Raw genomic sequence first — 23,268 nt, forward strand, 5'->3', positions numbered from 1 at the left:
AGTTGGCAACGCATGTCCTCAACCTTAGAATCAACAAATTAGAAGGTGGGGACAAATGCAAAGGGAAATGCCTACCAGGATGAGCAGGAAAGACTAAAAGACCTGCATTGGCTCCCAGTAAAGCCCTAAACGGCTTTGGTCCAGTATACCTGAAGGAGCGTCTCCACCCCTATCGTTCAGCCCGGACACTGAGATCCAGCGCTGAGGGCTTTCATGTGGTTACCTCACTGTGAGATGTGAGGTCACAGGGAACCAGGCAGTGGACCTTCTTGGTGGTGGCGCCAGCCCTGTGGAGCGCCCTCCCATCAGATGTCAAGGAAATAAACAACTGTCTGACTTTTAGAAGACATCTGAAGGCAGCCCTGTTTAGGGAAGTTTTTAATGTTTGATGTTTTATCGTGTTTTTAATATTCTGTTGGGAGCCGCTCAGCATGGCTGAGGAAACCCAGCCAGATGGGCAGGGTATAAATATAAATAATAATAATAATAATAATAATAATAATAATAATAATAAACAACAATAACATATTTTATTAATTATTAAAGCTCCTCCCCCTGCAGAAATTCAAATATGTGCTGGTGTGGAGTACTCCAGTTTAATATGGGCTGGAAAGTGGATAAACAGCTAAATAATGCTCAAATGTGGACAAGCCTACAAACCAGCCTCCTGTTCTGGGAAGCATGCAAGCAGGATTAGAGCCTAGCTCTGCTCTCCCCTCCTGCAGTTTCCTGCAACTGCACTCACTCAAAAGCACTCACCCCTGCCAGCATCAGAACAAAAAGACTTCACACTGTGTTAGATCACTTTTGCATTATTATTTCAGGCAGTACATTCCTAAGAAACAGCTCCTGTTGCATGAAGCTTGTACTCCAGCATCCCCTACTATTTCAAATAACTTCACACCCAGATTAAAAACACAATCGCAATCAATGTTCCCTACATTAGCTCCTCTTCACCAGGAATGAAACAGAAGCTCACCATGCAATACTCCCTTTCTATAAATAACTGGCAACTCCCCCAGCCCCCGCAGTTTTATGTCTCTCTGCCCAGTGTTTCCACTGATCAAGTATAATTTCATTTTGTCCAACATCTCTTCAATTTCTGGAGCACTTGAGGTCAGTCAGGGGCAAGGCTCGGAGAGCAGGCAGAAGGCAGGAGAGTCTGGCCTGGAACTAGGAGGGAAGCAAAACCGTCAGAGCTGTTTTTCTGCACAAGAACACTCTCCCCACCTGAAATTCCCAGCCACTAGTGTTCAGAAACATTACTGGTGGAGCCTCTTTTAAAGCCATCCAAGTTGGTGGCCAGAGAACACCACAGTTTATCTATGCACCATGTGAAAAAGCCCTTTCTTTTGTCTTTTGCCCTGAATTTCCCAACTTTCATCCTCATTGGATGTACCCAAGTTCTCATGTTATGAGAAGCAGGCGCATCTCGACAGATCGCTGTTAATTCGGTGACAGCAAAAGCAACAGCCACAACCTATGGAAATATTTTAGTCTGTTACCAATCTCTGAAGCTAAGAGTTCTGTGGCACCTTAAAAAAAAAGATGACGATGCAATCCTGCACCCGCTTATCTAGGAGCATGCCTCAATGAGACTTACTTGTGAATAGAATTGTAGTAATAATAATAATAATAATAATTATTATTATTATTATTATTTATTTATACCCCGCCCATCTGGCCGGGTTCCCCCAGCCACTCTGGGCGGCTTCTAACAAAATATTAAAATACAGAAATAGTGTTGGAAGGGACCTCAAGAGTCATCTAGTCCAGCCCCCTGCATTGCAGGAATCTCAGCTAAAAGCAGGTGGACATCCAACCTCTGCTTAAAAACCACCAATGAAGTCTGGATCCAAATTAAGTTACTTGTAATAAGGTGACATTGAAAATCAGTGCAAAGTTAGTAAGCCGGCAGAGAGGCAGCCCGGTCCATGCACTCTGTACCAGGTATTATGGGTGTGCATACTCCGATCGGCTCATGTGGCACTTATGACCGGGTAGCCGGCAGGTGTCAGGTAGAACAACAGGTCAGTGTTTGAGGACAAACGTGGCAGAAGTGTTTGGGAAAGGGTGATTGCTCAATGGTAAGCGAGTCTGCTTTGCACACCGAAGATCCCAGGCCCAATCTTCAGCATCTCCAGGTAGGGCTGGGAAAGGCTCCCCCCATCTGAAAAAAGAGTGCTTCACTGCCAGCCAGTGCAAACAGTACTGGGGTTCATGGAACATCTGGTCTAAGTATGCAAGGCACTTCCCTATGCTCCTTAAAGCAGTGTTTCTCAACCTTTTTTGGGCCACGGCACACTTGTTGCGTGAAAAAAATCACGAGGCACACCACCATTAAAAAAATTAAAAAATTTAACTCTGTGCCGCCCTATATTATAATTATGACTGTAATAAACACTTGCCAAATATTGCTTTCCGGCAGGTCAGCGATAAGTATTGGCGGCCGCCAGGCTCGTTTGCACTGAGCTTTGGGAAAGAGGAGGAGAAATATTGCTTTCCGGCGGGTCAGTGCTGTTTATTGGCGGCCGCCAGGCACGTGACAATGCAAATCGCCCTTCTCGTCGCCGCACGTCGCGGCACACCAGCCAGCGTCTCGCGGCACACTAGTGTGCCACGGAACAGCGGTTGAGAAACGCTGCCTTAAAGCAGCCTCTCTTCCAAAATTGCTGTGTATGTGCTACGTGGCCTCCCTGCGCCCTAAGGTAGCCTTCCCCAACTCTCAAGCAACGCATGCAGGATGTGGAGTGCATCCTGGTCAGAAAATAGGCAAAGGTAAAAGGTAAAGGACCCCTGGACAGTTAAGTCCAGTCAAAAGCGACTATGGGGTTGCGGCACTCAGCTCACTTTCAGGCTGAGGGAGCTGGCATTTATCCACAGACAGCTTTCTGGGTCATGTGGCCAGCATGAATAAACAGCTTCTGGCGCAACGGGAAACCAGAAACGCCGTTTAACTTCCTGCCACAGAGGCACCTGTTTATCTACTTGCACTTCATGCTTTCAAACTGCTAGGTTGGCAGGAGCTGGGATGGAGCAACAGGGGCTCACTCCGTCATGGGGATTTGAACCGCCGACCTTCTGATCGGCAAGCCCAAGAGGCTCAGTGGTTTAGACCGCAGCGTGCTGGTATTATTGCCTTGCAAGCAGCGCGACACAGCTTCTCTGAATAAGGAACGCTTGCAGATGCTTCGGGCTCCCGATCAGTTCCTGGCAGCATGGTTGGAAGATGCTGAAGCAGATGGCAGCACAGCTGTGCCTGCCAGGGCTGATGGGAGTCGTGGTCCAAAACATCTGGAGCGGGGCTGCAGCAGGTGGATGCAGCAGAATGTCTGCCCCCTCTCACTTCTTTTGAACCTGCTCCACTGGGGCTGCAGCTGGGGGCCTTTTCCCCTCCCTCCTGTCTCTACTGCTCTGTCACCTCCTCCGGTTTTGGGAAAGGGCCGTAGATCTACACTAGAGGAGCCACTTTGCACACAGAAAGTCCCAGCTTCAATCTGAGGAATCTGCAAGTAGGGCTTTGAGAGAATTCAGCAGTGTAGACAATACCAAAATAGATACGGTAGAGATTGGTGGTGTTCAAATAAGAGTCCGGTGCAGGTTCAGTTGGTTTCTACATAGAATCATAGAGTTGGAAGAGACCACAAGGGCCATCCAGTCCAACCCCCTGCCAAGCAGGAAACACCATCAAAGCATTCCTGACATATGGCCGTCAAGCCTCCGCTTAAAGACCTCCAAAGAAGGAGACTCCACCGCACTCCTCGGCAGCAAATTCCACTGTCGAACAGCTCTTACTGCCAGGAAGATCTTCCTAATGTTTAGGTGGAATCTTCTTTCTTGTAGCTTGAATCCATTGCTCCGTGTCCGCTTCTCTGGAGCAGCAGAAAACAACCTTTCTCCCTCCTCTATATGACATGCTTTTATATATTTGAACATGGCTATCATACCACCCCTTAACCTTCTCTTCTCCAGGCTAAACATACCCAGCTCCCTAAGCCGTTCCTCATAAGGCATTGTTTCCAGGCCTTTGACCATTTTGGTTGCCCTCCTCTGGACACGTTCCAGCTTGTCAGTATCCTTCTTGAACTGAGGTGCCCAGAACTGGATATTAGTTTCTCTACATATTAGTTTCTTTTTTGGGGGGGTGGGGTGGAGATCAGCTTGTGCAGGTCAAGCAGCAGAACATCTTGAGCTGGCCTCGAGCTCTGCTACAAAAGAGCAGCACCCTTCCCACCCTGACCCTCTGCACCCCTCCCAGCCACTTACTTTCTCTCCCTGGCACCTGCTTCGTCCTCTTCAGCCAGAGCTCCTGCAGCTTCTGCAGGACCCGGTCCTTCTCCTCTGCCTCCCGCAAAGCTTCCTGCCAGGGATGAAAGAGATCGGGATGTCAGAAGCAGCTGTCAGCTGCATGATCACCAAGGCCATGGGCGTGTTTGGGTTTGGGGGAGTGTGACCCATGGGTGCCACCCATTCCGGTCACGTCTCTCTCCCTTCTCCAGATCAGCAACCCCTACCTCCAGACAAGAGAAAGTGTGTGCGTACGTGTACACACACACACACACACACACACACACACACACACACACACACATTTCTCTGTGCCAAGGGATCTGGGTAAATGTCAGGTCCAAAAGAATTTATCAAAGCTCTTCTGGAGAGTGGAAAGAGGAAGTGGGAAAGAGTGTCACCTCTTCCAACTTCCTCCTTCAGCTCTGTGTAGTTTTCAAGGAAGAAGGTGACCATCCCTCACTGCCTCGTTTGCAAGTGGGCTCTCTCTCTCTCTCTCTCTCTCTCTCTCTCTCTCTCTCTCTCTCTCTCTCTCTCTCTCTCTCTGTGTGTGTGTGTGTGTGTGTGTGATTATGGGCACCAGGCGCAGACCTAAAGGCCACCTTTGCACCCATGGGTGCCACACTGACACTCCCTGTAGCTGAACCTGCTCCATCAAAAAATGGAAGGTAAAGGTAAAGGACGCCTGGGCGGTTAAGTCCAGTCAAGGGCAACTATGGGGTTGCAGCGCTCATCTCACTTTCAGGCCAAGGGAGCCAGCGTTTGTCTGCAGACAGCTTTCTGGGTCATGTGGCCAGCATGACTAAACCGCTTCTGGCACAACGGGACACCATGGTAGAAGATAGAGCGCATAGAAATGACATTTACCTTCCTGCCGCAGCGGTACCTATTTATCTACTTGCACTGGTGTGCTTTTGAACTGCTAGGTTGGCAGGAGCTGGTACAGAGCAATGGAAGCTCACCCTGTAGCACGGGGCAAGACCAAGAGGCTCAGTGGTTTAGGCCACAGTGCCACCCGTGTCCTGATGTCAAAAAGTGTCATCCCTATGTCAGCCACTAGATGGTAAGCAAGGAATTCCACCAGGCAAATTCCATGTGGTGAAACAGCTTGCTAGATATCTCTTTTTAAAAATAAATAAAAATTTTTTTTTGTTGTTTTCCCGAATACAGAAAGAAAATAATCATAAATAAAACAATTCATCTGTTACAATTCAGTTACTATTTAATACAGCTATTACTATACTAATCCTTTCCTCCAAAACATACTAATGTTCTGCCGAACACAACTTCCTTCCTTCTCCACTCTTGGTTTTCAGATCTTTTCTCTTATGTTATGCGCTTTCTCCCTCTTTGTCTCTTGTCATTCTCTTAAGTAAGTCTATCTCGTTTATAGACGGAAACACCTATTGTTTCTATTGTAGGTTTTATGTTAATCCTGTCAGTGTCTTCACATTTTTACAGTACTCCTTTAAATAGTCCACAAATTTACTCCAATCTTTTTGGAACTTCTGGTCTTTTTGCTCCCTTATCCTTCCAGTCATCCTAGCCAACTCTGAATATTCCATCATCTTGACCTCTTGCTAGATATCAGAGCAGAAGAAGAAACTTGTGGATGGGCAGTAAATGTTAGGGTGAGCTGAGCAATAAGAAAGAAATTATTATTGTTGTATTTACTCAGATTTCTTTTTTTGTTTTTAAGCTTTGCTATTTTCTTCCTGCCACTGAAGCTGGAAAGATAACAATTAAAAGGGTGGTAAACAAAGGGAGACCAAGCCTGCAGGGAAGAGCCTTTCACAAACCTTGCTGATGAAATATTTAATTTGCATCTATTTTGAAAGTTGGGGGGGGGGGGCGGAGAAGGAAGGCTCTGCTTGCCAGCTCCATTTAGTGGGGGGAATGCAACAGAAAGAAGCAGAGCGAGATCCTCTGGATCTTGTAATAATACAGCACAGCAGGCAGAGGGCTGCATGTACACATGCCCTATACACAAATTGTAGTCGCAGGATTTTGAGGTTCTAAGGGACAGTCTGGCAGGTGCACTCTGGGCTCTTGACCTGCTTTTCCATGTCCGGAGCATCCTAGCCTCTTCTTCTCCCAAGAGGCCTTTTTTGAAAACAAAACAAAAACTGCTCACCTCCAGGACCTGCTCTATCACTGCCTCCATGCGCTGCAGCCGCGCAACTTCTGCGCGATGCTCCTCCAGAGCTACAGCCCCCTGGGTGAGCTCTGCCTCGGCTTGCGTCAGACGCCTGCGCAGCTTCTCAGCTTCCTGCGCTCGTTCTCGGGCATCCTGCGAATGCCGGCGAAGCTGCTCCTGCAACGAGATGGGGGAGATTGAGAATCCTGGCCTTTCCATTATTGCCGGACAAACTTTCAGGCTTGTGGGATCTGCTTTGTTGGTTGGCTTGCTTACAACCCTAAGGCTTACTAACGAACCTGAGTCAGGTGCAAAAGAGTAGGCAGGAGAGGGGTAAAGGTAAAGGGACCCCTGACCGTTGGGTCCAGTCGTGACCGACTCTGGGGGTTGCGGCACTCATCTTGCCATATTGGCCGAGGGAGCCGGCATACAGCTTCCAGGTCATGTGGCCAGCATGACAAAGCCACTTCTGGCGAACCACAGCAGCACACAGAAATGCTGTTTACCTTCCTGCTATTTATCTACTTGCACTTTGACGTGCTTTTTGTTTTTTTGTTTTTTAATGTATTTATTAAAGATTTTTTCAAACAACAAAAACATACAAAAATGCAAAACACACAAAAAAATACAAAACACAAAAAATACAAAAACAAAAATTCTAATTTATAAACCTTATTTCTAATCTATTGACTTCCTCATTGCACCTCCTTCTGCGATTATTTACATATCATCCTTAGTAAACTCTAAATCTTATATAAACTCTAATTATTACTTTAATATTACCTTATTTCTCTATCTTTTACATCTTATCCTTTTACACTCTATATCTTACTTCTTAATTAAATTATCATTATCTTCTAACAATACTTCTTTCACACCATTGTATTATCTACAACCTCTTTGTATCTCCCGCACTTTGACGTGCTTTTGAACTGCTAGGTTGGCAAGAGCTGGGACCGAGCAACAGGAGCTCACCCTGTTGCGGGGATTCGAACCGCTGACCTTCTGATAGGCAAGCCCTAGGCTCTGTGGTTTAACCCACAGCACCACCTGCGTCCCAGGAGAGGGGTAGTCACATTGAAAAAGTATGGCAGGATCCCCAAGAATGGGCTCTATGGGGAGCTGGCTTCAAGCACCTGGCCAATTGGCAATATCAACCATGCCATGTAGATCAACCATCCCTTGCAGATGACCACAGTGCCCGGAGACAGTCAGTCAGGTTGTGCATCCACAGCAGTGACTGGAGGAGGAATGACCGCTGGGAGGAGCGCAGAGAGAAGAAAGGCCATAGTGCACCTGCAGCAGCACAACCGGACGCCTTCATCTGCCCCGGCTGCAACAAAGCATGTCTCTCCCTCATCAGTCTCTACAGCCACAGCAGGCACTGTAACTCTCCAGCAGTTTGACTTCACTTCTCCATGTTCTCCTGAGCCAGAGGGTGGCAACACGAAAACAGCCCTTTCCCCTGCTTGTGGATGATCTCCTCAGGGAATCTCGCCTGGGACCATCATTAGATCTCTTTAGGCACCTAGATATCTTCAGGCACCTGGTCAAAGCATTTCTCTTGTGCCAGGCCTTTGGCTTTTTATTATCTGTTCATTATCTATTTTTACTATCTATGGCCTCCTTTAACAATACAAATGCATTTTAGGTATGAAGGAGCGTCTTCTCCCCATCATTCAGCCCAGACACTGAAGTCTAGTGCCGAGGGCCTCCTGGCGGTTCCCTCACTGCGAGAAGCGAGGTTACAGGGAACCAGGCAGAGGGCCTTCTCGGTGGTGGCACCCGCCCTGTGGAACGCCCTCCCATCAGATGCCAAGGAAATAAACAACTATCTGACTTTTAGAAGACAGTATCTGAATTTTAGAAGTCCTGTTTATGAAAGTTTTTAAAGTTTGATGTTTTATGGTGTTTTTAATTTTCTGTTGGGAGCTGCCCAGAGTGGCTGGGGAAACCCAGCCAGATGGGCAGTGTATCAATCCATCAATCAATCAATCATCACCATCATCTTTCTCCCCTCCATTTCGCTTTCTACTGACTCGGTATGTTATTTACATCTGTTGCGAGTTACTTTTGCATTTATTGTTTTACAAAAGTTCCTCAAGTGAGTAATAAGTTGGATAAATAAATCATAAATAAATAAATGTTCTGGAGGTAGTTAAGATCCCACAGAGCGCCCCTGTGTGCTCCTTTCTCATTGCTACCTGCAGCTCTTGTTCCGTGGCAGAAGCTGCATCTTCCACGGCTTCCAGGCGCCTCTGCCACTGGGCTCTGATCTCCTCCTGCTCAGCCAAAGACCGGGCCAGCAAATCTTCCTTCTCCTGGATCCTCTGGAGCAGGCCTGGGGCGAAGTCGGGGCTGCCGAGGGAGTTGGCGAGCGCCTTGGGTGGAGAAAGACATGAGAGGTCTTGTAGGAGAGAGACGGAGAGGGAGTTTACAGGGGACAGATCCACACCATGCATTAAAGCACACCCAATGTGTGTTTTAATCACATGACATCCCCCACCCAAAGCATCCTGGGAAAACTAGTTTGTTAAGGGTACTGGGAATTGCAGCTCTGTGGCGGGGAAGCTGCCATTCCCAGGATTCTCTGGGAGAAGTCATGTGCTTTAAATGTGTGCTTTAAATGAACGGTGCGCCTGCCCGCGTCTGCTTTCCCCAAGAAATAAACCTGCACATCCAGTCATCAATATTTCCATGTCTCTGCAAATGTTCCTGATGCAATGAAGATTGCTGGCGCCACTTAAGAGACTCTTGCAATTAAGTGGTATATAAATCATCTAAATAAAAGTAAGTAAATAGCATGGAAAACAAGTACCATATGAGGACCTCTCAGATATCGGAAGGGCTGCCACATAGAAGAGGGGAAATATTTGTGGGGTTTTTTTGCAGGAATAGAGCTTATGGACCTCAATTACGGGAGGGTAAATTTCAGTTGAGGGACGCGGGTGGCACTGTGGGTTAAACCACAGAGCCTAGGGTTTGCTGATCAGAAGGTCGGTGGTTCAAATCCCTGCGACGGGGTGAGCTCCCGTTGCTTGGTTCCAGCTCCTGCCAACCTAGCAGTTCGAAAGCACGTCAAAATGCAAGTAGATAAATAGGTACCGCTACAGTGGGAAGGTAAACGGCGTTTCCATGTGCTGCTCTGGTTTGCCAGAAGTGGCTTTGTCATGGTGGCTACATGACCTGGAAGCTGTACGCTGGCTCCCTTGGCCAATAACATGAGATTAGCGCTGCAACCCCAGAGTCGGTCACGACTGGACCTAATGGTCAGGGGTCCCTTTACCTTTACCTAAATTTCAGTTGACCATTGAGAGAAAGGTCTTGGGGCCCCTCCAGACCTGTGTTTCATTGCGTTCAAGATGGTTGGTGCTCACGATGGTATCAGGGAGATCGCACATCTGCTACGCATGTGTTAAATATAAAAAATCCTGTGGCATTCTAGCATTGCCAAGGAGACCACATCATCTCCTCTGCATTTCATTAGAGCTACTGTGCCTTGAGAATGTCTGACATTGGAGAGCATGATCTTTCTGGGTGTGTGGCTCAGCCCTGAGGACTAGAAACCTAGCAGTAGCTACCTCCACATCCTTGGTGCTGCTGGCGAGCGCTTCTTGGAGGGCTTTGATTAAGGCTTCCTTTTCCTTCAGGGCTAGGAGCAAAGTTTGGTCCCGCTGCTGCCAGGATCCGCGGGTCGAGGCAGAGAGGGATTCCAGCCGCTGGATCTCCCGATCCTTCTGATGTAGCACCTCGCGCAAAGCCTGGGGGAAGAGGGGAAATTGCAAAGGTTAGACAAGACAAATCCCCAGAACAGGAGAAAGCAATCTTATTTTCATGGATCCTCCTTTGTCCTCGCAGAGCAACCATGTCATCGGAGGTTCCGTCTCTTAGCAACCATAGAAAGCTGACTGCTAAACCCAGCAAACTTTTTGTATCCAGAATTGTCTGTCTAACCCTGGAAGAATCCAGATTAATTACCCCCAGCAAACAATGGACTATTAAAAAAAGGTTTGCAAATGTCAAGTGATTTTTTTAAAAAAAAAATTGACATACTAGAAGGAAAAATGTGAAGAGCAAACGGAACGAAGTGAGAACACAAGTTAGTGAAATGGGCTGCATTTCCCATGAGGCCGCACTGCTCCCCACATCCTTCTTAAAGCACGAAGCAAAGGCCCACCCTACGTTTATCCGGCATGTCTAGTCAACGTGCCTCTGCAGCCAAGAGGACTAGAAAATTTAGTTCTTGGTTGTTCGTTTGCTGAAACCCAAAAGTCCCAAGCTATCAGGGTTTATCCAGAATTCCATTCGGAAAGAAACATAGCCCAAAATATATATAAAAGGAAATATACATATACCGTATTTTTCGATCCATAAGACACACTTTTTTCCTCCTAAAAAGTAAGGGGAAATGTCTGCGTGTCTTATGCAGCAAATGTGTGGTCCCTGGAGCTGAATTGCCCAGGGGCGAAAAGCAGATAATGCTTATATATATATAGAAAGAGCTAAAGGCTAACAAGAGGGAAAGAGGAATCTGCTCAGTAGCTGATTGCAAGAGATCGGGGAGGAGATAAGGGATGCTAGCTCCCTTCCAGCCTGCCCCCTTGCCCAGGCCTCCATTGTTGAATGTTCTGCAGAGGGAGGCTGTTTGTTTCCCCAGCAACATGTGACTGGCTGATTGGATTATCTGGCTGATTAGTTTATCAGAAGTTGCAGAACTCTGAGTTGAACAGGATTTTTTCCCTTTGCAAAGTAAACTCAACAACTTTGAGCTGATCCTTTAAAAAATGGGGCTTTCCCTCTTTGCAAAAGAAGCTGCACAACTGTGAGCTGATTCCCCCCCCCCAAAAAAAAACCGGGGCTTTTCCCCTTTCCTCCTCTGAAAACTAAGTGCGTCTTATGGAGCGAAAAATACACTATATGCATATAGATATATATTTAAAATCACCAGCCTTGCCCACAGGAGAGGCCAGGACTCAAATTAGTTTTCCCACTGTGTTGCAGTGCAAATAGCTTCCCACCATATTGTCCTTAGTTTTGGGCCCCTCCTCCCTCGATCACAATACCCCTCTCTCCGTTCATACATGCAAGGTCTCCTCTCCTGTGCGGAGGGCAGTGCCAAGTCTTGACAGGTCGGCGTCTTTGTCCTTCAGCGCCTCCTGAAGGTGCCTCACCTCATGGTGCACAGACTCCAACGCCAGGAAGTGACCGGACAAGGTCTTCTGTCAGGGGAAAGAGAAGGAGACAAAATGAAGACTCCCCAGGATCTGCCTTACTTATGGGATGGGAAGAAGACAGATCAGGATCTATTCCCAGTCTGTGGAATGCTCTCCCCAGGGAAGTCCGCCTGGCGCCTACATTACACACCTTCAGGCGCCAGGCAAAAACGTTCCTTTTTAACCAGGCCTTTGGCTGATCTGTTTATAACCTTTTAAAACATGGTTCTTTTCTTGGGGGGTGTTATTTGGTTGTTTTTATTCTGATTATATATGTTGTGATCTTTTCTGTGAACCGCCCTGCGACCTCCGGGTATAGGGCAGTATATAAACTCAATTAACAACAACAACAATATTGGTAAATTCCCCGAAGGACTGGCAGAAGATCAGCAAGGTGTTTTGATTCCCAAGTTCCAAAGCAGCAAAAACCACGTCAGACTGACCCATACATTTAAAGCAGATTGAACAGAAATTTAATGCACATGACTTCTCTCCAAAGAATCCTGGGATGAACTGTAGTTTGTTTAGGGCGCTGGGAACATAGCTGCCAAGTCTCCCGTTGAAAAATCCGGGATCAGCAGCTGCGTGGCACCAGAAGTCGCATGTCCAGACATGCGTAGAAGCAACTTCCGGTGCCGGCGTTGCCCGATTTCCGATGCCTGGACATGGGCAGAGCAGCACCTGAAATTGGTTCTGCGCATGTCCAGACATGCGCAGAAGGAGCCTCCCTGGCAAGTAGGAAATCAGGGAATTTACGGGATTTTTTTCTATTCGGGAAAACTGTGGGAAACGGATTAAAATCCGGGGGTTTCCCGCGAAAAACAGGAGACTTGGCAGCTATGGCTGGGAATTGTAGCTCTGTGAGGGGGGGGGGACTACAGTTCCCAAGATTCTTTGTGGGAAGCCAAGTGCGTTACATGTGCTTTGAATAGATGGTGGGGATGCGGCCTAACAAATTTATTACGGCGCAAGGTTTCATGTGTCACGTGTGCATTTAAACAACTCTCACGCCACTTTAACAGCCACTGCTTTCCCCGAAAGAGTCCTGGGAGATGTAGCTGGTTAATGGTGCTGACCGCATAGAACTCCAATCCCCAGCACCCTTAAAACTAAAATTCCCAGGATTCTCCATGGCTGTTAAAGTAAAAATCGGATGTGTGATCGTGATCCTCAGTGATCAGGGTCCTATTTCTGGCTCCATGCACTCCCGTTTACCTCTAAGGCCTGGTCTCTCTCCTTCAGGCGATGGGTCATTTGCTTTATCTGGGCTTCCAGCATGGAGGACTTGACCCCCGAAGGGCCAAGAGACTGCAAGAGGATAAGACAGTCCTGGGGAAGAGAAAGAGGATGGCAGAGAGAGAGCTTTACGCCGAGGAGCCGAATTCCTTTCCTACGTCCTACCCCTTCCCTTTTAAAAATTATTTTATTTCATACATTTCAATAATTTTACAGTCCTTTTAACATTTCAAAGCTCGACTTCCTTCCCCCTCTTTCTGCGGTTCCTTAAATTTATATTTAATATTTTCTGCAGATCCAAATTAACTTAATTTGCTCATTTATTCATCTACTTTAAATATATACTCCTATAAAACTGCAGGTTATTACAATAATCCTGCCGACGTTCTTATCTGTGTTTGTAAATATTGAATAAACCATTTCCATTCTTTTATAAAAAAAGTTTGCTATATTGATTTCTTATTTTTCTGGTACGTTTCGCCATTTCTGCATATTCCATAAGTTTTCGTATCCATTCTTCTTTTGCTGGGACTTCTTCTTTCCATTTTTGGGCAAGTAACATTCTTGCCGCTGTAGTTGCATACGTGAATAAATTCCTATACAGTTTGGTTAGTTCTGTCCCTATGATTCCCAAAAGGAAGGCTTCTGGGTTGTTGTTGTTTTACAAATGTTATTTTAAACAACTTTTTCAAATCATTGAATATCATTTCCCAGTAAGCTTTAACCTTACTACAAAAGCCACTATGTCCGACTCCTGCCCATTGCCATTTGAGGTATTGGAAGGGGAGAGGTGCCTATTCCTCAGTTAGCTTTGGGGGGAAATAGTTTCTGAAATCTTAACCCATCCTTATTCCAGGAAGCTCAAAGCAGCACACAAAATTATGCACATTTCAATCCTCACAACAACCCTGTGAGGTAGGTTAGGCCGAGAGCACGCCATGGGTTCAAGGAAGCTTGGCAAGCGTCACGGCAGGGGGAGAATTTGAACCAGGTCTTTAAAACAGGCAGAAATCCAGCTTTTGAAGCTGTTCCAAGACTCAATTCCTCTCTAATCTCAATCTAGTCATGCAAGAGTCCTTATAAAAGGTCAATGAGACATTCCAGCAAGGGGGAGAAATCACTCAAGGGAGATGCAAATCAGGGCTGGGGAGGAGCATTGGTCTGAGGAGAGTCCTGAGGGCCACTCTGAGGAGAATGGAGGGCCACTTAAGTTTCTCACTGCTACTTCAAAAGTTCATGCCAAAAAAAATCCCTCTCCCACAGCCAAAGAACAACAACTTTGGTCAAAGAAAAAAGGCCACTGAAACAGCACAACATCAGGACCGAAATGCCTCAGAGAATAAAAAGAAAAATTGAATTGCGCCAGAAAAATTGAATGTTCCAGAAATCCAGGGCTAATTCTCTGAAAAGCCCTGTTCTTGCACTGCTGTCCTTTGAATGTCTCTGGAGGGTGGCACCTAAAGAAAGGTATCAGTAAAAAAAGGTAAAGGACCCCTGGATGGTTAAGTCCAGTCAAAGGCGACTATGGGGTTGTGGCGCTCATCTTACTTTCAGGCCAAGGGAGCCAGCGTTTGTCCACAGACAGCTTTCCGGGTCATGTAGCCAGCAGGACTAAACCGCTTCTGGCGCAACAGGACACCATGACAGAAGCCAGAGTGCACGGAAACGCCGTTTACCTTCCTGCCGCAGTGGTACCTATTTATCTACTGGGACTGGTGTGCTTTCGATCTGCTAGGTTGGCAGGAGCTGGGACAGAGCAACGGGAGCTCACTCAATCGAGGGGATTCGAACCGCCGGCCTTCCGACTGGCAAGCCCAAGAGGCTCAGTGGTTTTTAGACCACAGCGCCACCCAGAGAAAGCTATCAGAGAACCACCAATAGAGGGTCTGAGGAGACCCGTGCAGGAAATGGTGTTGGGGGTTGTGACCAAAAACATCAGTCCCAGTCAGGTTCCCCATTCTACGGAAGAAGAGCTCTGCAGGATCAGGCCCAGCCAGCTTCCTGTTCTCACTGTGGCTGACCGGACTCCGATTCATCCTTTTCACCCTCTTGAGAGATTTGGATGGGCCACTCTATCACAGCATGGGATGCCAAGGTGTTTTTTTTCTCTCTCTCTCTCTCTCCTCACCTGTAAGGCCCTTTCCTTGCTCTGCAGACACATTGCCAGCCGCTGAATCAGCCGCTCTTGGCTACTGGCGGCCTTCACCTCCGGTGAGATCTCAGCCTCCTAATATTGGGGAATGAAACAAAACAACAGTTTTGGACAAATTCTGAGGTAAGACCAAGAGGGCAGGGAAGGGAGCAAAAAGGAAACAGCAACCAGGTCCTAACGTCAAGAGGCAGGGCTAAACCAAGACATGGCAACCTGCTTTTCACTGAGTCAGAACTGAGTGCTTTTCACTGAGTCTATTCAGCTCAGTACTGTCAACTCTGACCGGCAGCAGTTGTCCAGTTTTTCAGGCAGTAGCTTTGCCCAACCTGATCTGGAAACGCCAGGGACCGGGGCTTTTTTTGTTTTTTATTTATTTATTTACTTTACTAGGTTTACATAACAGAAGCATAAGTTCATTCCACATATCTTTACAATTTGCCTTTCCCCCCCTTTCCCCCAGTCCTCCCCCCTCCCTTCCCACCTCCCCCCTTGTCTGCCAGTCAGTGCAGACAATCCTGAACTAGATGACGCCAAGGTCTGACTCGACAGAAGGCTCCAGAGCTCCGTATGCACAGCTTGCAATTTGGGAGCGAAGCAAAGGCCAGTTTTCCCTCCCCTGCCCAGCCTGGAAGGCCCCAAAGCAAAATGGCTCTACCGGCTTCATGTCCTCTCCCAGCTTCTCCTGAAAGCTCCTGAGTTCTTCTTCGGCAGCCTCAAGGCGCTGCTTCAGGTTCTCATACGCCCCTTGGACATCCTGATGCAGCAGCATCTGCTGAGCTTGGAACTTAGGGAAAGAAAACAGGGTTAGACCGGGAGGATTCCTGGGTAGCAAGATCTATGCGGGTGAGGGGGCTTGCCAGGCCTCAAGGCCTAACCCAGGGGTGTGCCTCCTACTTAGGGTCCCATGGGGCAGGGGAGGAATAAAACCACAAGTTTGGGGACCAGAATCAAGCAGACAGCTGCTTTTGTGTTGGATAGTCTTGCCGCATTTTTCCACCAGAAACCGCCTCTTTGACTTCTTGGCTCCTCCAAGGAGCTGAAGGCAGCGTGCATTGCTCCTCCCATCTCCATTTTACCCACACAAGAACTCTGCGAGATAGGTTAGGCTGGGAGGAAGCATCTGGCCCAAGGTCATCCATGGCTGGGTGCATTTAAAATGCATCTCTGGGTTATTTGTGGGGCCTGCTTGGGTTATTTGTGTGGCATAGGAATTTGTTCATTATTATTTTTTAATGGTCTGGCCCCCCACAAGGTCTGAGGGACAGTGGACCAGCCCCCTGCTGGAAAAGTTTGCTGACCCCTGGTTTATTTCCTCAAGGTTTGTTTTGCCCCCCCCCCCCAAGCTGGTTCTACCTCTTTAATTTGGTGGATGTTTAGGAGGGTCATACACCAAAAGCAAACTACAACTGCATGTTGTGGTTGCCGGCATCAAACAAACCACGGTTAAATCTGACATCCACACATGCAACATTTGGACTAAACAAACCATGGCTGGTTGGATCCAGAGGAATGATGGGAGGCACCAGTTGGGGCACGGCCAAGGGAAGAAGGCTTAGAGCCCAGGGAGCGGTGGTGGATTGATGAGGAATGGTCAGAGCAAGAAGAGGGAGCAGACTGGGAAGAGGAGGGTTGGAAGCTGAAAAGGCAACAGGGTTTAGTGAGCAGGAAGAAGCTGTGGCAGAGAGCAGCATAGCTGCCAAGTTTTCCCTTTTCTCGCGAGGAAGCCTATTCAGCATAAGGGAAAATCCCTTAAAAAAAGGGATAACTTGGCAGCTATGGAGAGCAGTCCAGAAGCAGAAGCGGAATCAGGAGAGAAGGGAGGGCAAGAGGCAGAGATGAGTAAGGCTGGTGAAGAGTCCAGCAGGTCTCCTCCCTCCTGCTGTGACAAGGTCCTCTCCCTACAGTCTCCCAGGACCCAAAGAGGTATGAAGAGGGAGGAGCACAGACAGGCAAGATGGCAGAGTCTCAGACTGCTCGGGAAGGACCCAGGAGAGAAGGAAACTTAAGCAGCTGTGGAAAGGCGGGAATCTTTAATCTTGGCCTCATAGGGCCAAGATCTACCAAGAATAATTGTTGTGCTCATTAGGCCTGGCTCCCCTGAGCAGGCCTTGTTTCTTCTAATAAAGAGTTAACGTCACATACTCAGTGTGATTTATTGTGGCCTGGCTCCCTGACAGCTTAGCTAACGAATATGCCACACCATTAAAGCAGTTTTGCTGCACGGATCCTTGAGCAGGAATGATTTAAGCAGAGATCCTCAGAAAAGACCTCACATACCTGCCTCTCTTTCTGCCTCTTACCTTCGCCTCCAGCGGCAGAAACTCATCCACCATCTCTTCAAAGGCCTCCTCTCCCAAAGAGCTCTCCCTCCGAGGAGTGGGCACATGCCTGTTCCTGGCCAGCACCGGGATCTTGCTGCCCGTCGGCACCCGCAGCCGTTTCCTCTCAATGCCCCTCAGTGCCCTCAGAGCCTCCCAGGCCACGTCCGGCTCTGGCAGAGTGTCCAGTGACAGCATCGAGCAAGACTCAGTGTCTCCCAAGCTCTGTGAGCGGAGCGAGGCACGGGAGCCAGAGCGGTGGACCGTGGGCATGCTCTGCGACTTGTCCCGGCAGAGGGGGAAGCCAGGAGACAGCACCCCCAGCCGCCTCGGGGTCTGACACACCCACTCATAATCCGAATCCTCCACCCGGAGCCCGTGGCAGCTGCGGCACTGCCGCGACCGGCACGGCGTCCCCGGGCAGCTGCCGTCGGCGTCACCGGCCCAGCACTCATACTGAGAGAGGGCCATGTCGTCCTGCAGGAGGCGCTGGTAGCGCACGTGGGGCAGATCTGCGATGCTGGCGGAGATCTCTTGGCCCACGTAGGAGAAGGTGGTGCCGGCATCATCCGGGAACCGCTGCGTGTGGATGTGGCGGAGGGTGCGAGCCAGCTGGTCCTTCTCCGAGAGCAGGCGCTGGAGGCGGTCAATGGAGAGGGCTTGCACCCGGGCGATGACGGTGTCGAAACGGTACACCCGGCCCAAGGCCTGGGCGCATTTCCCACACAAGAACTCCCCCCGTCCGTCGCCGCGCTGGGGAGGCTCCCGGCTGAGGACGTAGGACAGCACCACTTGCAGGTCAGGGCGCGAGCCGCCTCCGCTGCGGCTGAAGAGCCATCGCCGGTGATTGCCGCGAAGCACCGCGCCACAGAGGCGGCAGAAATTGTTGAGGCTCTCCATGGGTTCAGAGGCGAGGGGTGGCGGAAGGAAATCCTGCGCTCTTCTGAGCCTTCATGTAGTTCCTGGGAGCTATAAATCACTGCAAGAGTTGGAACTTCTATAACTTATCTGTATCCAACCGCCTGCTCAGGCTAAGCCAAAGAATGGGTGGTGTTTCTCGATTGGTTTTTCTGGATCCTCAAGGCTTGCATTTATTGATCTCCAAAATTCTAATTGTAGCTTCCTTACTATGGGGTTCTGATCCTGTCTCAATCCTGACAGTAACTGGGGCTTCTGTTTCTGGAGCACTCAGAGTTTCTATTTGATTTCTTGATCTGGGCCTCTTAAGGTCTAGTCTGCCTCCCCAATGGAAATCCGAAAGCCAGGTTCTAGATTCTCGGCTTCAACTCTGAGCAGGCGGCAAAAGAAATACCTACTGATGGATCAGCTTGGCTTCTTCTGTGCTGCATGTTCATGCTCCCAATAGCTTGCCAGAAGCACCTGCAGGCAAAGAATACATTTCACAGAATTAGAAACAAAAAACCAGACCAACCAGAAACCTCATGAACTAAAAAACAGTCTGTAATTTCCCAGGAAGGTGGAGGGCTGGGCGGGGGAGGGGAGGGCATTCTTTCTCCACCCAGAGCTGTGAAAGCACGCAAATGGGATATTTGCACACAGAGTGCAACACACCAAGTATTCTCATGGTTTTTTTCCCGAGAGAGGAAAAAAAGAGCATGTTTGTAGTCCTCTTGGTTTTTAAACTGCTTTAAAGATTACAACTTGAAGGCTGGAGCCAACGCAAGTTAATAAATAAATTCAAGGAGGATGTCGTCACTGGGCCTGGCATACATTTATTCTGATAGCGGAACCTGTTTTATTCTTGCTGTGAAACTAGGCTTTGTCATAACGGAGGTGTACACATGTGAACCAAATGCACACCACTTAAATCCCAGTCATGAAACCAAAATTTGCTTGTCTAGCCTCTCAAAGACTGAGAAAGTGCTTCTCTTTAGTTGTGACTCCCAAGGAACAAGATGGAGAGCTATGATCCAACAGCCAAGAGGTCCGTAGACTCAGACATATAAAATTGTGGAGTTGGAAGGGACCCCAAGGATCATCTAGTCCTACCCCCTGCAATGCAGGAATCAGTTGCCCAAGGTGGAGCTTGAACCCATGACCCTGAGATTATGAGTCTCATGCTCTACTGACTGAGCTACCACAGCAGATACATCCAACAAACAAACAAAAAACAATTAGGGCTGTTAAAGCTTGCTAATCAGTGTAAATTCATTCAGTTAAAAAGATTTCAAAACCTGCTCTTAATCAGGAGCAGATTTCAAGATTAATTCTTCTAATACTGGTAGTCAACCAGCTTTTTAAAAGACACACATTCACCCCTTTTCTCACACTCAGAGGGAATGCAGCCTGCTGGGTTGGTCCTACCCTATATTTAAACGAACCTTAGAAACCTGGATTTTTCAGCCTGTTTTTAATCGATGCTGGGTTACATTTTATATTGTTAATGTCACGGAAATTTTTGGTCTTCTTGAAACTGATTTTAGCTTGCTGCTGCTTCAGTTAATTGTTTTGCACCTGTGTGTGTGTGTGGATTTAATTGTTTTATGACTTTATTTTGTTAACAGCTTTTGTCTTGGGCAGCTTTAGGAGGGGATTAGACAAATTCTTGGAGGAAAAGACTTTCTGCCTCCCCCCCCCCCCCAGTATCAGAGGCAATAATGCTTCTAAATATCAGTTGCTGGAAACTACAGGAGAAGAATCAAAGAATTGTGGAGCTGGGCGGAACCCTGAGGATCATCTAGTCCAACCCCTTGCAATGCAGGAATATGCAGCTGTCCCTTACGGGGACCGAACCTGCAACCCTGGCATTATCAGCACCTCGCTGTAACCAACTGAGCTGATTGTGAGAGTTCTCTTGTGCTCAGGTCCTGCTTGCTGGCTTCACACACAGGCATCTAGTTGCTGGACTAGACTTTGGCCTAGCACAGGTCTTGTTTGCGAGCTTCCCATGGATATCTGCGAGAATAGGATGTTGGTCTAGATGTTCCTTTGCCCTGATCCAGCAACGCTCTTCTTCTGTTCTTATCAACCAGTGTCTCCTGGAGAAAAGCTCCCTTTCCCCAAGCACAACAGGTGGGTTGGTGGCTATGGATCAAGGAAGCAGAAGACGGGCATCTCTGGTGCCAGGAAATCCAGCTCTAAACTGACTGTGCACACACTGTACATTTTAAGCATCTTGCTTCTTCACAAATAATCCTGGGAACTGTAGCTTGTCCCGTGCAGAACTACAGCTCCCAGCCTTCTCTGGGGAAAATTATGCGCATTAAGCATATGGTGTGTATGTACTTGTAGCCTTGGTCTCTGGATCAAGACGTCCAAAAGGGGACAAGGGGAAAAACAGGGACAGATGGTGATTGATTTTTCAGAGGCAGGAATGGAGAGTAATAAATCCATAGACACAAGAGAAGCAATCTTCTCGCTCCTGGAAACAGCTACCCTCAGCAAGGATATAAGGACAGGACAGATCGCTTCCCTCAAGCTTCCTTCAGCTTACAAAGCCAACCAGGGATAGCAAACAGGATTTCTGGGGCACCTTTAAAAACAAAACAAAAAACCCATCCATTTTTTAAAATCATGGGATATTGTTTTTCAGGCCTAGGGACCCATATGCTAAGGGCAGCATCTGACAAAGCAGGTTCCAGCCCAGAAAAGTATCACATCACTTTGCTTGTCCAGGATTTCTGCCCCAAGAAACCAGTAGCAACCACCTTTCTGGAATTTTGCCTTTGTTTTCAAGCCCTGCCCAGATCTGGCAGCAGGCAGCACAGTTGCTTCCTTCCAGGTCAGACTCCATTCTACCGCTAGCCCAGTAATGCCCGCTCTGACTGGCAGCAAGTCTCTCCTTCCCATTGCCTGCCACCAGATTCCTTTCAACGTCCTTTTATAACTGGTAATGCCAGGGACTTGAACCCAGGCTGGACCTTTTGCATGTTGCTGAGCGCTACAGTCCCACTCCTTCTCCAGCAGGCTTTGGCTGCAAGCCCCATTGCAACCCAACCCACCCTACCGCCCCATCCCTCAGTTCAGACCATGGGTCCAAGTAATTTAGTATTGTCTACACTGACAGGCAGTTGCTCTCCAGGGAAATGCAGTAGATTGAAAATGGGTTCGTCTTCATGCAAAAGCATGTGCCCCTAAGCTACTGCAGCCCATCTGCTCCTGGGGAGCCTTCCTGCCCAACTTCCCTCCTCCACAGACGAGGACCCAGGAGTCCTGGTGAGGCATATTGTTTCTCCAGCGTGGACTTTGCATTATACAGTTTCACTCTTTCCTGATTTGCTCCCTCGGTCATTGCAGGCGTCTCTGGGCCACCTCCCCTCCACCACGCACCTTTCGACCCCAGGCTGCTGTGCTTATTACCTGTGCGGGGAGTCGGGGACGGAGGCTGGCGCATCCGTTCGCCCTCTATTAGCTGTGACACATCATCTCTCCCTTACCTGCTGCCGCCGCTCCACCCCGAGCAAAGTGCAGCGAGCACACCTGGCGGACACAGGAGCCCGGAGCCCCGCCTCCAGGGGAGGAACGCCCACACTCAGGCATCCCGGACCGGTTCTTCCTTACCGGAGCCTCTCCCCGCCCTCATCAGGCTTCCCCTCCCCGCCCCACGTGCAGGGAGAACTTGAGAGCTCCGGCTCGCTCCTCTCCCCCCACCCTAACAGGCAGAAATCCACCAGGTGAAGCCTTCGTCGCATCTCCACGCCAGGAGAGCGAGCTGCACCCGGCCAAGTGCTGCCTGCCTGACCAAGCACAAAAGCCCGTATCTCTGCAAAAAGGATAAAATCGAAGTGCCCCACTTTCCCAAGAACCCGGCCAATCCTGGCTCCCTAATCCCCCTCCCCACCCTTCGTGTGTGTTCTAAATCGCATGCGTCTTCTAAAGCACATCCGAACCCCCTAAAAAAAAAAGAATCCTGGGAATTAAAGAGTACCCAACGCAGAGCTACAGCTCCCAGCGCCGTCAAACTACAGCTCTCAATACTTTACTGTGTGTGCGCGCGCGCGCGCTTTAAATGCATGGCGTGTCCGTAGCCTCGATCCCAACTTCCTAACTCCTCTCCCATTAAGTAACCCATTTCCCCCTTTTTACGCACGGCGTTCCTACAAATCAGAGCACTCGGGGGTCCCGCTGGAAGATCGGCCTAGCCTAGAGCGTCTTGTGCTTGGCTTACCTCTCTCTGCTACCGGTACTTTTCTCCGGGCAAAGTTCGTCCCCGTCCTTTTCCCCTTTAAAGGGCATCTTCTTCCTCGCTCTCCCCTCCTCTTCCCCCCCCTGCGCTGCTAATTGCCTTGCGGGAGAGGTTTGCAGGCAACAAGCCACTTAAACGGACCATGTGATGGGGCGCGCTAAAAGGATTTGCCCGGGCTAATCCACGCCTCCGTCTGGCTGCCCAGCTGGAAAGGTTGCTGTTGTTTCCCTGATCCTACCTCCCTCCCTCCGTCCCTCTCCTCCCGGAACCCCGCGGAGCAGGAACTGTAGCAGGACGCCTGGGTTCTCCCTTCGGAAGGCTCCGAAAGCAACAAGTTCAGAGCTGAAACCTCTCCACGGAGCGGGGAAAGTGTGCTGCTTGAGACGCACGCTCCGCATTTCCATACCCGGTCGCTAGGGGGCGGCGGTGCCGCGACGCCGTTTGGTATCCTCCCAGAGGACTAGTGACTTAACCTGGCGGCAGGATCGGCCAGCAGGGCGTGGGGCCAGGACTTTGTGCCACGTCGCACCCTTCACTCGTGTTGACATTAGCTCCAGCCACGTAAGCCGTCGGTGCTGAATTCTCTCACGCCCAAACCTCCCCTGCGAAAGCGCCATTCATTCGTAAAGCAAAGGGAGCCGGGCGGCAGCGCGCAATAAATGTTGGAAGAGATGTCCAGTTTCCCTCTTGGCCTCCAGAGAACTCGGGAGTCCTGGATTCCACCCCACCCCCCACCGTCACTTCCCTCATGCCTATTTAGAGATCAGTGTAAATTCTAT

The 23,268-nt window shown here is 48.9% G+C and overlaps 1 protein-coding gene across 6 annotated transcripts; it reads right to left on the bottom strand.

Annotated features, from left to right (window-relative positions):
• Positions 1-513: 513 nt before the first annotated feature.
• On the bottom strand, positions 514-22,872 carry LOC118081030 (uncharacterized). 6 transcript variants are annotated; one of them, XM_035107127.3, is made up of 11 exons: positions 22,472-22,872; positions 17,326-18,723; positions 15,681-15,809; positions 15,002-15,100; positions 12,853-12,966; positions 11,506-11,643; positions 10,006-10,185; positions 8,629-8,805; positions 6,422-6,601; positions 4,267-4,360; positions 514-1,173 (listed from the first exon to the last, which is right to left on the bottom strand). In XM_035107127.3, the coding sequence occupies exons 2-11, from the start codon at positions 18,241-18,243 to the stop codon at positions 1,118-1,120; spliced, it is 2,085 nt and encodes a 694-aa protein (XP_034963018.3). In that variant the 5' UTR covers positions 18,244-18,723; positions 22,472-22,872; the 3' UTR covers positions 514-1,117. The 6 variants fall into 6 exon arrangements, with proteins under 6 accessions (XP_034963018.3, XP_034963019.3, XP_088519673.1 ...); XM_035107128.3 differs by lacking the exon at positions 22,472-22,872 and adding an exon at positions 21,664-21,769; XM_088663547.1 differs by lacking the exon at positions 514-1,173 and adding an exon at positions 1,302-1,535 and having other exon boundaries at positions 11,596-11,643.
• Between the last annotated feature and the right edge of the window lie 396 nt (positions 22,873-23,268).

Source organism: Zootoca vivipara, chromosome 2 (genome assembly GCF_965207765.1).
Source record: "Zootoca vivipara chromosome 2, rZooViv2.hap1.1, whole genome shotgun sequence".
NCBI lineage: Eukaryota > Metazoa > Chordata > Lepidosauria > Squamata > Lacertidae > Zootoca > Zootoca vivipara.

What these genes read in the sequence shown, in the direction of transcription:
- LOC118081030 (XM_088663545.1), bottom strand. Translation starts at nt 18,243, where the DNA reads ATGGAGAGCCTCAACAATTTCTGCCGCCTCTGTGGCGCGGTGCTTCGC. An exon ending in GCAAGGAAAGGGCCTTACAG is followed by an intron (nt 12,967 to 15,001) that starts GTGAGGAGAGAG and finishes TCTCTTCCCCAG; the next exon opens with GACTGTCTTATCCTCTTGCA. An exon ending in AGAGAGACCAGGCCTTAGAG is followed by an intron (nt 11,644 to 12,852) that starts GTAAACGGGAGT and finishes TTCCCCTGACAG; the next exon opens with AAGACCTTGTCCGGTCACTT.